Source organism: Leptonotus elevatus, chromosome 1 (genome assembly GCF_054856555.1).
Source record: "Leptonotus elevatus isolate MCC_2025b chromosome 1, RoL_Lele_1.0, whole genome shotgun sequence".
NCBI lineage: Eukaryota > Metazoa > Chordata > Actinopteri > Syngnathiformes > Syngnathidae > Leptonotus > Leptonotus elevatus.
The window spans coordinates 39,207,368-39,219,411 of NC_141239.1; the positions used below are offsets into that span (position 1 = coordinate 39,207,368).

Here is a 12,044-nt window from a genome sequence, read left to right on the forward strand (position 1 = left end):
GTGCGCCAGGAACCAATTCTATCGCGCAATCATAAGGTCGATGCGGAGGGAGAGATAAGGCCCGGTCTTTACTAAAAACTTCCCGTAAATCGTGGTATTCTGCTGGCACATTTTCCAGGTTAATCGGTTCCATTGTTACTTTAGCTGGGCCACAGTGGTAGTTTACTGCTGACTGCAGGCAATGTGAGTGACAAAACAAGCTCCATCTCTCTAACCTAGGCATGCCCCAGTTTATGTCAGGGTTGTGCCTGGCCAGCCAAGTCAGACCCAGGACCACTGGGGCTGACCGGGAGGGCATAATAAAAAACTGTCTAGTCTCCACGTGATTTCCCGATAAACGCATGTGTAGACTCTCTGTTCTATGCGTAATCACCCCCAAGAGGCGCCCGTTGAGGTCATACATCTCCTTGGTTTTCTCGAGTCTAACCACCGGACATTTCAAGATGTTAACAATTTTCGGGTCGACAATACAATCATCCGCCCCAGAGTCCACCAAAGCCGTCATCTTTATATTCACCCCACCCCATGTCATTTCTCCTCACAATTGGAGCCTTTTAGTGTCCAACTGGCCATTTGGGTCACCTGATCCCGTGGACTGGGAGTACTCACACTGGTTGTTGCGTTGGGGTTGTATGGTTGTGGCTGGAACGGGTGCGACGTCCCGACGTCTATCAAGCCGCCTCCAACACGTGGCCGATTGGTGTCCGGGCCGACCACAATATTGGCACGCCTGATTTCTCCACCGGTTCCTGCGTTCCGCCGCAGAGAGCCGTCCTCCCCCCAGCTGCATAGGCTCGATGCCATCTCCCGCAGGAGGGCGTCGCCACGAAGCGTCGGGAGGCGAGGCGCCGAAGAAGTGCCCCGCGGACGTGGTTGAAACTGGCTGAGCCGCAGTGTCTGCTGCCTTAGGTCGTCGCTCCTCCTCCCGTTCCCGCTGCCGCTCCCGCAACCTGTTGTCCAAGCGGATGGCCAGGTTGATGAGTTCATCCAGACCGGACGTCTCGTCCCGTGCCGCCAGCTCGTCCTTGATTCGCGGGCTGAGTCCTCGGCGGAAGATCCCACACAGCGCCGCTTCGTCGTAACGACTCTCGGCCGCCAAAACCCGGAAGGAGATGGAGTATTCTGCCACGGACAAGTCGGCCTGCTGGAGGTCCAGCAAGCGGCTGCCCGCTTCCTTCCCTTTTACTGGGTGGTCGAAGACGTTTCTAAATTCCGCCAGGAAGGCAGGAAATGAAGCTCGGAGCTCCGGATTGGCTTTACTGACCGCCATCGCCCATAATGCCGCCTGGCCGGAAAGTAGGCTCATTACGACGGCGACCTTGGCGCCATCGTTCGGGAAGGTGTGCGGCTGTTGATCGAGAACCAGGCTACACTGGTGAATGAATTGATCACACCCACCAATTTCGCCAGAGTAGCGGGGAGGATGGGGAATATTGGGTTCCCGAAGAACAAAGTTGCCAGCTGATCGGGACACGGAGGAGACAGGTGACGCCCCGGCTGGTCGTAAGTCTTCCGCGGCCGTGTATTCCGACCTCCGCTCCACCTTCAAGGTGAGTGACCCGATCTGGGCGGTTAGCGTCGACATTGCCTCCTTCAGCTCGCTGAAGTATTGCTCGTGCTGTCCGAGTAAGCGCCCATGGCTGGCCATGGCCTGGCACAGGCTGTTGGGGTCTGCGGGGTCCATTCTGGTCGGGTTATTCTGTTCCTGACACGTTTTAATTATATCATCACTTACCGACCAGGATCCCGGAATACCAAGCCGGATGCCATGCACGGTCCAGCCGCTGAGGGGTCTCCACCCGAAACGATCGTGCCGGAGAACAGAGTGTTGGGAGCCCTCCAGTGGGAGGTAGAGCGGAAGGTGGTGGAAGCAACTGGCGACACGCAGACCCCGGTAGCGTGCCCTGGGAATAAGTTGTTTGTACCCACACACCTTCGTCAAGAGGTGCTGCAGTGGGGGCATGTGTTAAAGGTGGCATGTCATCCTGGGGTGGGTCGAACGCTGTCCCTAATAGCACAGAGGTTTTGGTGGCCAGGGCTACGCAAGGACATAAAAGAATATGTCACGTCCTGTACGGTGTGTGCTCGTAATAAGCCCTCTCGCCGTATGCCAGCCGGTCAGCTCCGCCCCCTGCCCATTCCCCACCGTCCGTGGTCGCACTGGGCGCTGGATTTCGTTACCGGGCTACCACATTCCAACGGGCAGTCGGTGATCCTTACGGTGGTGGACCGGTTTTCCAAGATGGCGCACTTTATCGCCCTGCCCAGATTGCCCACCTCGTTGCAAACAGCGGATATCCTGATAAAGGACATATTCAGGATCCACGGGATCCCATCCGACCTCGTCTCCGATAGGGGGCCTCAGTTTGTGTCCCGGGTGTGGAAGGCTTTCTGCAAGTCTTTGGGAGCTACGGCTAGCCTGTCTTCGGGCTATCACCCCCAATCAAATGGGCAGACGGAGAGAGCTAACCAGGACTTGGAGGCGGCGCTCCGATGTGTGTGCCATCAGCATCCTTCCTCGTGGGCGTCCCACCTTCCATGGATCGAATACGCCCACAACACCCTCGTGTGCTCTGTCCCATCAAAGTTGTAGCATAAAGTGAATACAAATACTTACAGAATAGCGCTCTGTGCTCATCATGGATTGTCCATAACGAACACCATGTTGAAACATGTGCACTTGGTACCAGGACATCCTTGGCCACAATTCGATGATCAACTTTGTAGTCGGGTCATCGGATTTGCGGTCGCATGTTTTGGACACTCGGGTGAAGAGAGGGGAGGAGCTGTCAAATGATCACCACCTGGTAGTGTGTTGGCTCCGATGGTGGGGGAAGATGCCTGTTAGACCTGTCAGACCCAAAGGTACTGTGAGGGTTTGCTGGAAACGTCTGGCGGAATCCTGGCAGATTCTCTTGTCTCAAGGGAAGCGGGAGATATTAAGTCCGAGTGGGCCATGTTCCGCGCCTCCATTGTGGAGGCGGCTGATTGGAGCTATGGCCGTAAGGTGGTCGGTGCCTGTTGTGGCGGCAATACTCGAACCCGCTGGTAAACACCAGCGGTAAGGGATGCCGTCAAGCTGAAGAAGGAGTCCTATCGGGCCTGTTTGGCCTGTGGGACTCTGGAGGGAGCCAACAGGTACTGGCTGGCCAAGCGGAATGCAGTTTGGCAGTCGCTGAGGCAAAAACTCGAACATGGGAGGAGTTTGGCGAAGAAATTCTGGTCCACCATCCGGCGTCTCAGGAGAGGAAAGCAGTGCACCATTACCACTGTGTATAGTACAGATGGAGTGAGTGCTGCTGACCTCGAGTCAGGACGTTGTGAGTCGGTAGGGAGAATACTTCGAAGACCTCCTCAATTCCACCGACACGTCTTCCTTTAAGGAAGCAGAGTCTGGGGACTCTGAGGTGGGCTCTCCTATCTCTGGGGTCGAAGTCACTGAGGTGGTTGGAAAGCTCCTCGGTGGCAAGGTGGATGAGATCCACCCGGAGTTCTCTGGATGTTGTGGGGCTGTTGTGGTTGACACGCCTCTACAACATTGCATGGACATCGGGAACAGTGCCTTTGTATTGGCAGACCGGGGTGGTGGTCCCCCTTTTTAAGAAGGGGGACTGGAGGGTGTGCTCCAACTAATAATAATAATAATAATAATAATAATGCATCAGATTTATATAGCGCTTTTCTAGACACTCAAAGATGCTTTATAATGGAATGGATACCTGATTGACGAACTCATTTACACTGTGGTGGCAGTAAGCTACTTAAGTAGCCACAGCTGACGGCAGCATGGCTGCCAGTGTGCGCCTACGGCCCCTACGACCACCACCAAACATCCACATCTTCCATACATCAGTGTGAGTAGCACTGGTGGCAATGTGTGTGAAGTGCCTTACCAAAGGACACAACGGCACATGACTTGAGGAGAGCAGGGATTGAACAGCTGACCTTCTGGTTACTGAACGACCGTCTCTACACCCTGAGCCATGTCTGCCACTATAGAGGGATCACACTCCTCAGCCTCCCTGGTAAACTCTATTTAGGGGTGTTGGAGAGGAAGGTCCGTCGGGAAGTCGAATCTCGGTTCGGGAGGAGCAGTGTGGTTTTCATCCCGGCAGCATCCTCTAGGGTGCATGGGAGTTCGCCCAACCAGTGTTTACTACATGTGTTTTGTGGATTTGGAGAAGGCATTCGACCGTGTACCTCAGGGAGTCCTATGGGGGGTGCTTCGGGAGTATGGGGTACCAAACCCGCTGATACGGGCTGTTCGGTCCCTGTACGACCGGTGTCAAAGTTTGGTCGGCATTGCCGGCAGTAAGTCGGATTTGTTTCCAGTGAGGGTTGGACTCTGCCAAGGCTGCCCTTTGTCACCAATTCTGTTCATAAATTTTATGGACAGAATTTCTAGGCGCAGCCGAAGCATTGAGGGGTTCCGGTTTGGTATCCTCAGCATTGCATCTCTGCTTTTTGCAGAGGATGTGGTGCTGTTGGTTTAATTAAGCCATGATCTCCAACTCTCGCTGGAGTGGTTTGCAGTCGAGTGTGAAATAGTTGGAATGAGGATCAGCACCTCTAAATCAGAGACCACGGTCCTCAGTCAGAAAAGGGTGGCGTGCCCTCTCCGGGTCAGGGATGAGATCCTGCCCCAAGTGGAGAAGTTCAAGTATCTTGGGGTCTTGCTCACGAGTGAGGGCAGGAAGGAGCGGGAGATCGACAGGCGGATTGGTGCAGCGTCTGCAGTAACGCGGACTCTGTATCGGTCCGTTATGGTGAAAAAGGAGCTGAGCCAAAAGGCGAAGCTCTCGATTTATTGGTCGATCTACATTCCTACCCTCACCTATGATCACGAGCTTCGTGACCGAAGGAACAAGATCCCGGATACAAGCGGCCAAAATGAGTTTCCTCCGCAGTATCCGGGCCCTTCCTTAGAGATAGGGTTAGAAGCTCGGTCATCCAGGAGGGACTCAGGGTCGAGCCGCTACTCCTCTATGTTGAGAGGAGCCAGTTGAGGTGGCTCGGGCATCTGGTTCGGATGCCTCCTGGACGCCTCCCTGGAGAGGTGTTCCGGGCATGTCCCACCGGCGGGAGGGCCCAGGGACGACCCAGGACACGCTGGAGAGACTATGTCTCTCGGCTGGCCTTGGAACGCCTTGGGATCTCGCCGGAAGAGCTGGTTGAAGTGGCTGGGGAGAGGGAGGTCTGTGTTTCTCTCCGAAAGCTGCTGCCCCCCGCAACTCGACCCCGGATAAGCGGTAGTAAATGGATGGATGCATGGCTGGATTGCTTTCCCATTTCTCTTCAGGACTTGAAGTGATGAATCTTGCATTGTTGTTTTGTGGCTATTAAGATTCTTTGCTGAAATATACTTTATGTAAAAAGGGCATAGTTTTGATAAGCTGTAGCTTCACCCTATATCTTTTCGATTGACTTGTTTCCTGGAGAGAAAAAATCTGTTTTTGCCTGTGTTTTCTTCTGATTTAATAAATGAACCAACCAACCAATACCAAGGTCATTGCGTATTCTTAGTACTTTTGTTGAACAAAAATATGGAATATCTCAAAAACTAGCACCATTAAAAAAATAAAATAAATCAAAATACCCTAAAACCATTGAAATGATAGTTGACCAGTGTAATAAACATTGCATTACTACGTGGTATGTCAGTTCATCCTTTGCGCCCTTGCTTTTAGTATACTTACTTACTTTAATGTGGGAAACGAGAGCCACTATCGCAGATACACTTTTCAGCCATTTATTGATGCAATGAGCACACTCTGGTAAGAGTTGCTTTTGTCCACAACTCATGCCTGCACGCTCAAACGCAAACTCATCAATGTCACATGTAATCCCACCATTCTTAGGCAAAGACTGTAATACATGTCTATACATTTCACGCTTAGCATTTTTGGGGTATTCAAGTAGACTACCAATGTTTTTAAGTATTTTAATAAGTTTAAATATGTTTAAAAATGTCGGAAGAGTAAAACTATATATCAAATTATTGTAAGGGCTCTCTATATTGAGAAGTTTCACCTACTGCAGGTGGATCTAAAACATACTGTACCCTCCACAATAAATAGGAGTAGGCCACTGTATGTTAAACTAATGTCGAACCAACATAATGGTTGCTTTTCCATACACTTTGTACATTGCAATGTTGAACTCACTCACCAACAGCCATCATGTAGTCCCACCGGTCCAGCAGACACATACTAAACTGCAGCCCATCCGATGAGAAGCCGGCTGTGATCAAGGCCCGACTCAGCTCGGGGTTCTGGCACACTGCAGAGGTCCATGCCACCAGGAACCACAACACCACCAAGAGGATTATCGACAGCATCCTCAAGACACGCCAGCTGGTCATGTAGGGTGTCCTTTGTGCCGTACGTGACAAGAACACCTTTAACACTCTGGATGGAGCCAAAGGAGAGGAACAAGTGAATGAAAAATGCACACCTTTTTTTTCTTTTTCTTTTTGCGCTTTCATTCTTTTTTTTATGGATGTTCACTTAGATTCATTTTGGTGTTGATTCTGGTGATTCTTAATCCAGACAGTATTTGTCCTCTTCAGTGCATCCACATGATGTCAATGCGTCTAGGTAAAGGCAATTAAAAAAATAAAATAAATACGACACTCGCTAAAATCAGGAGAGGAGGAACCATATGGTGTTAGTGATAAGATCATCAACTGCCGCTATACAAATAGTCAAAGTCATAAGGAGCATCTTGCAAGAGGTCTCCCCTAGGGCGTACTTCACAGCCAAACAGCCAGCTCGGAAGATGATCAAATTGGTACGTTTCTCTGACCGGGCTGAACTTTTGCTCCTGTCTTCGAAGCACTCACACAGAAACAAGAGTGTGTCTGAGTAGAGACTTCATCTGGCAGCAATAGATAAACATGATGTGTGCAAAAAAAATAATTTTTTTATTAGATTTTAAATTTGCGGCTTGTGTCGGGATCCAGCAAAAGTTTTGGATTCAAGCAATATTTTCCCTTAAGTCAATAGGTTCTAGTAGTTTACCTGTACAGCTTGAGGATGATGGTGCCATACACAATTGCAAAACCCAGCAGGCGAACCCATCTCAAGAGGATACAGCGGAACACACTAGGGTGGAAGTACAGTATCATGACCTGCAGGGAGGTCAAACGGTTCACACCATTAAAACACACACACACACACACACACACACATTTAGAACAGAGTTAGATTTAGGCCTCAGTCAGAAAGAAGAAAATCCCAACACATTGTTGAGGCTCTGCCATCCCCTGTGTGCATGTTCCTAAGACAGTATGGGGCACATTCTCCTGTTTGCGCTTTAAGAAATATATGACACGTTGAGCCATTTTTAGCAGTAAAAAGTTAGTATTTTGTCCATAATGAATTTGATAACGTCGTTATTTCATGTAGAATTAATACCTTTAAAACATATTTTTCCCACTTGCTGTTGACTGAAAAGGACATCCCCTGTGCTGAGGAAGTAGGTAACGACCAATCATGGCTCACCTGTTTTCTAGGTGTGGTCAGCAAACTGAGCCATGATTGGTCGTTACCTATTTCCTCAGCACAGATTCTCATATCTTCAGTCGACAACAAGTGGAAAAATGTGTATTAAATCATTTGCTCCCAAAAACGTATAAAAACGTTCTATCTTAAATATTGCCATGGACCACAAAACAAATTTTGAGTTTTTTATTGTATTTATTTTAGAGCATACAGAAGGCTTTGATTCAGCCTTTGACCTGGAGAGGTCACATAAAGCAATGGAAGTTATTACAAAAAACGGCCAGCAAGTGGCAGCAGAGTATAAGAGATCAACCAGGTCCATGTTGCAAAAAAGCTCCTTTCACCACTTTTTTCAAGAGATTGGTAATGATGAAGCTTAGCTATATTCTAATGCTAATTGCTACAAAATGGAAACACATACATATATACTTTTTTATCCTGATGAAAAAAAGAGATTTTAATCTTTCTTTTGGTAGGTTCATTTTTTTCATAGCAATAAATATTCTGTGGGCCTTGCAAAATCAGTCAAAATCTAGTAAAACAGCTGGGAGCGAAGGGGGTTGCTTCAGTGAAAATGGCTGGGAGTGAATGAGTTCATTGTTCATGAAAAATAATGAAGTTATCAAATTAATTCTGGACAAAATAGTAACTTTTTACTGCTGAAAATGGCTCAATGAGTCAAGTATCCCTTTAAGTCAATTTCTTACACGCTTTTCTTGCGCACTTTCAAGGTGCTGCAATTCTCCCGTCCAGACTTCTGACACACTCACCACGTGTAACCTGGAAATGGGTGCACAACCACCAAAGAAGTGTGATTGAATTAAGTCTGAGGGTGGCCCTAACTTCCATATTGTGGAGATTTCATGAGACGTGAATTCCATAGAGATCCAATTTCAAAATATTTCACAATTTAAATGTGAATCCGGAAGTTCTACTGATCATCGTGTGTGTGGTTCATCTAACAGGCTACTGTTAGGCTAGGCTAGGAGCATGTGTTATTGCATTCCCTTTTTAATAAATCCAATGCAAACAATTTAATCAGAAATCCATCCTCAAAACTTAGATGGTGAATATTGAGCGCTGATAAGGTTACCAAGCAATGCAATCCGCTCGTCGCACATCAAACACCCAAAAAAATCTACAACTCACAAACCATTATTACAATGACTGTATTGTTTGTGATCGGCGCTTCAACTCCAAGTCCAATCAGCATGTGGAAATGTTCCTCACAGATTAAGAAAAAAGTTTGCAGGTGCTGATCCTTTTTTTCGCCAATTAATATGATATACTATGATCAACATTTGTCTATCTTTGTAATGCAGTAGCTACAGATATACAGCTTTTGGACAACCAATGAGCATATATGGGGCGGTGCGTAGCAGCACACCTTTTCTAACGTAAGCACGAGAATACCCCTATATTGACAAGGAATCATTTTGGACATGTTAGACCTTCTGCATCTGTGGAGCAGTTAAGGTTCCATGGGTCCATGTGTATAGTATTTTCTGGCATTAAAATATCTCAACTGAGAATATACAGTCTTTTGGTACTTCATGTTACTATGGTAGCATTCAAGAAAAAAAATGAACTTTACAAAAGTTTGCATATAAGTACCTGGAGAAAACTAAAGGAAATACGGGTAGAACTCACTACCCAAACGACTGGGTCAACATCACCACTGTTAGTTGCAGCTAAGAAGGCAACTTCATTTTAACATTATTGGAATTCTTGATCCATATACATGGATATTCTTTACAACAAAGAGAGAAAATACTTCCAACAAGTCAAAAATGAGAAATAATGCTTTCATTCCTTTCATTAAAATAGCACTTTCACAGATTTAATGTCAAAGTGTATCTTATGCACAGTTTTTAAAGAAACTGCACTTAAAAAATCCCTCTGGTAAATGGCAATTTAATCCCAAGGTCAAAATGTTAACACGTGCACAAAGTGGTATGCACTTCAACTCCTGAGGTGTACACACACATTCTATTTCTTTGCACACTTCAGCTTCAGTTGTGTTTCTGTCAGATTCACGCAAAAGAAATATGACATGAACATGAAGGCGAGTCTCCTGTAGGTGAATATACGAGACAAACTTGGCCTCATGCCTCACACCTGCTGTCATCTCCGAGCTGCATGTTTTTAATACAGTATGTCATGTCTCCTACCTGAATGTGAACAACATGTGTCATGGTGACTTGAGAATCATAATATACTGTATGCGCCCAAGTATTTTTTTGACACCATGTGTACATTAACTTTTTCATTATCATTATCATCATAATTTGGAGTACACTAAATGCTTGATGTGATGTTTATTCCCACCTTTTTTTTCCAAAAGAAGCACACAATGTAAAAAATAATATTGCGTTATTCAATACAAAAGGCCAAGTAAAGGCCAAGTAAACTCATACCAATCAGTCAATGTTCCTGAACACAAACATATATTAGCATTATCAGATTATTGTGACTTTTTGGAAAATCGATGGGTGTTTTCACCAAAACATGCTTGTGTACGGGGTGCTGAAATGCAAAACACAAGAACAAATAAATAAACTAAACAACAGAAAATTAAGCACAACAGTAAATAAAAACAAAACAATGAAACATTAAACACAGCAGCAAATAAAGAATACAAAAGCAAATAACTAAACAACGAAAACTAAATACGACAGCAAATCAAAAACACATAAAACACATTATAAGTAAAATACTAAAAAATACAACTTCAAACCAAAAAACATATTGCCAAACAAAACAACAAAAACTAATCACAGCAGCAAATTAAACACACACACACACACACACACACACACACACACACACACACACACACACACACACACACACACACACACACACACACACACACACAGGTTTGGTTTACTATCTTTGTGAGGCCATCTCATTGACATATTGCATTTCCTAGCTCCTTCCCCTAACCTCAACCATCAAAAATGATTACCTACCCCTATTCCTTACCCTAACCTCAACCATAATCCAATTCAAACCTAAACCCTAACAACAAGTCTTGACCCTCAAAAAGAGGTCTAAACTTGTGGGGCCCAGCAAAATGGCCCCACATGGACGGGTGGGCCCTACAACTCTGTGAAATCCCGAAATGTTGGCCCAACTATGTAACAAAAACAAGACTACACACACACACGCAAAAGCAAGTGAAAAAGCACATGGTGAGTTGTGAGCCGCCGCGCTTCTTCTGCCGCAACAGCGAGTCTACTTGTGGATGAAGTGACGTGAGGTGGAACAAAGTCTGCGTCGCCCTCGGCTGAAATCGAAATCGCCAGCATCTCCAGTTGTTTTTGTCGGCATGGTGACGTACCACCTGTTCTTTGTCTTTCACTTTTTAGATTGTCTAAATGGATGACAAAATGTTTGAAATATACTGTCTGATTCTTTGACCTTAAAATATCTGTTCTGTTCATTATAACCACATACTGTTTAATCTTTGTATTTGGTTGAATCTGCTTGTCTTTTAACTGACTCCTTGCATGTGCGTTTTGTAGCTCTCATTATTCTCAAAGTGCTTGTACTGTCTCTTGTCCATTTAAATGTTAACATTTTCCCCACGAAACAAGACAATAAACTCCAGCAGACCGGACGACTCATCCCAAGCAACCTGTTCATCCTTGACTTGTGTGTTTAATCCTCTCCGAAATGTGCCGCAGATGAAGGCTTGTCCGTGACTAGGCTCAAGATCAATGCAACTGTAGATTTATCGCGAGTGTATGTGGATAGTCAAAAACAAGCCGGGTTCACTTGTTAAAAAGATTGGTGTGGAATATTAGGTTCACGTACGCTTTGCAGGAGATGATGTCATGTCTGCAACTGTGACTGAGTAGAAGCCTGATCTAATGGTGAGCTTGATGTACCAATATTGGTTGTGAAAGCTGTCACTGCTGCTGATAGTATCTATGCGCACCACGAATCAACACACCCACGCGATGATAGTGGTATACCAGATACCTCCCTTCAGCCACAGCTGCACCTAAAAACCTCGTTTACTAACATTAAAAGCAGCAGGTGCCACCCAGGAGGCTCCTCCCATCAACACTCACCCAGGAAACTGAAAAACAAACAGGCACAGAACCAAAAACATAACAGACTGAGCCCCACAGGAAAAAAAGGAAGCTGCAGTCCAAAAAAAAGCCTTACTATGTTTTTTTGTGATTTCTGTATCCTCATGCTAACCTGTTGTTGGCATTTGCATATTGTCGCTCAGTCGTTCTGTCTTCATAGCAACCATCCGCTCCACTAAAGGCCTTTTTGTCACATGGCAGACCCCCTAACGATAAGTCACCTTTGCAAATAGCCTTCATTCTGTCTATGCTAAACACAAAGATGCGGAAAGTCAAGCAGACAAACAGTGCCAGGGCCTTTTTTGCAGTGCTGCGTACATCCACTAAGTCACAAGGGACTGCACAATAAAAAGGCACATTTTTATATCGCCCAGGGGGGGGCGATGGCCCTCTTTGGTTTGCACCTAACCAACCATGCTTCCTCCATCAATTAATCAGCAGA

At 46.2% G+C, this 12,044-nt stretch overlaps 1 protein-coding gene across 1 annotated transcript in view; it reads right to left on the bottom strand.

Annotated features, from left to right (window-relative positions):
- Window positions 1–12,044, bottom strand: part of gpr158b (G protein-coupled receptor 158b) — a 71,940-nt gene that overhangs the window by 19,285 nt on the left and 40,611 nt on the right. Inside the window, exons 6-7 of the mRNA XM_086098506.1 lie at window positions 7,020–7,129; window positions 6,169–6,407 (exon numbers count right to left, since the gene is read on the bottom strand). Of these exons, the coding sequence (XP_085954632.1) occupies window positions 6,169–6,407; window positions 7,020–7,129 (349 nt within the window). The remainder of the gene's footprint in view (window positions 1–6,168; window positions 6,408–7,019; window positions 7,130–12,044) is intronic.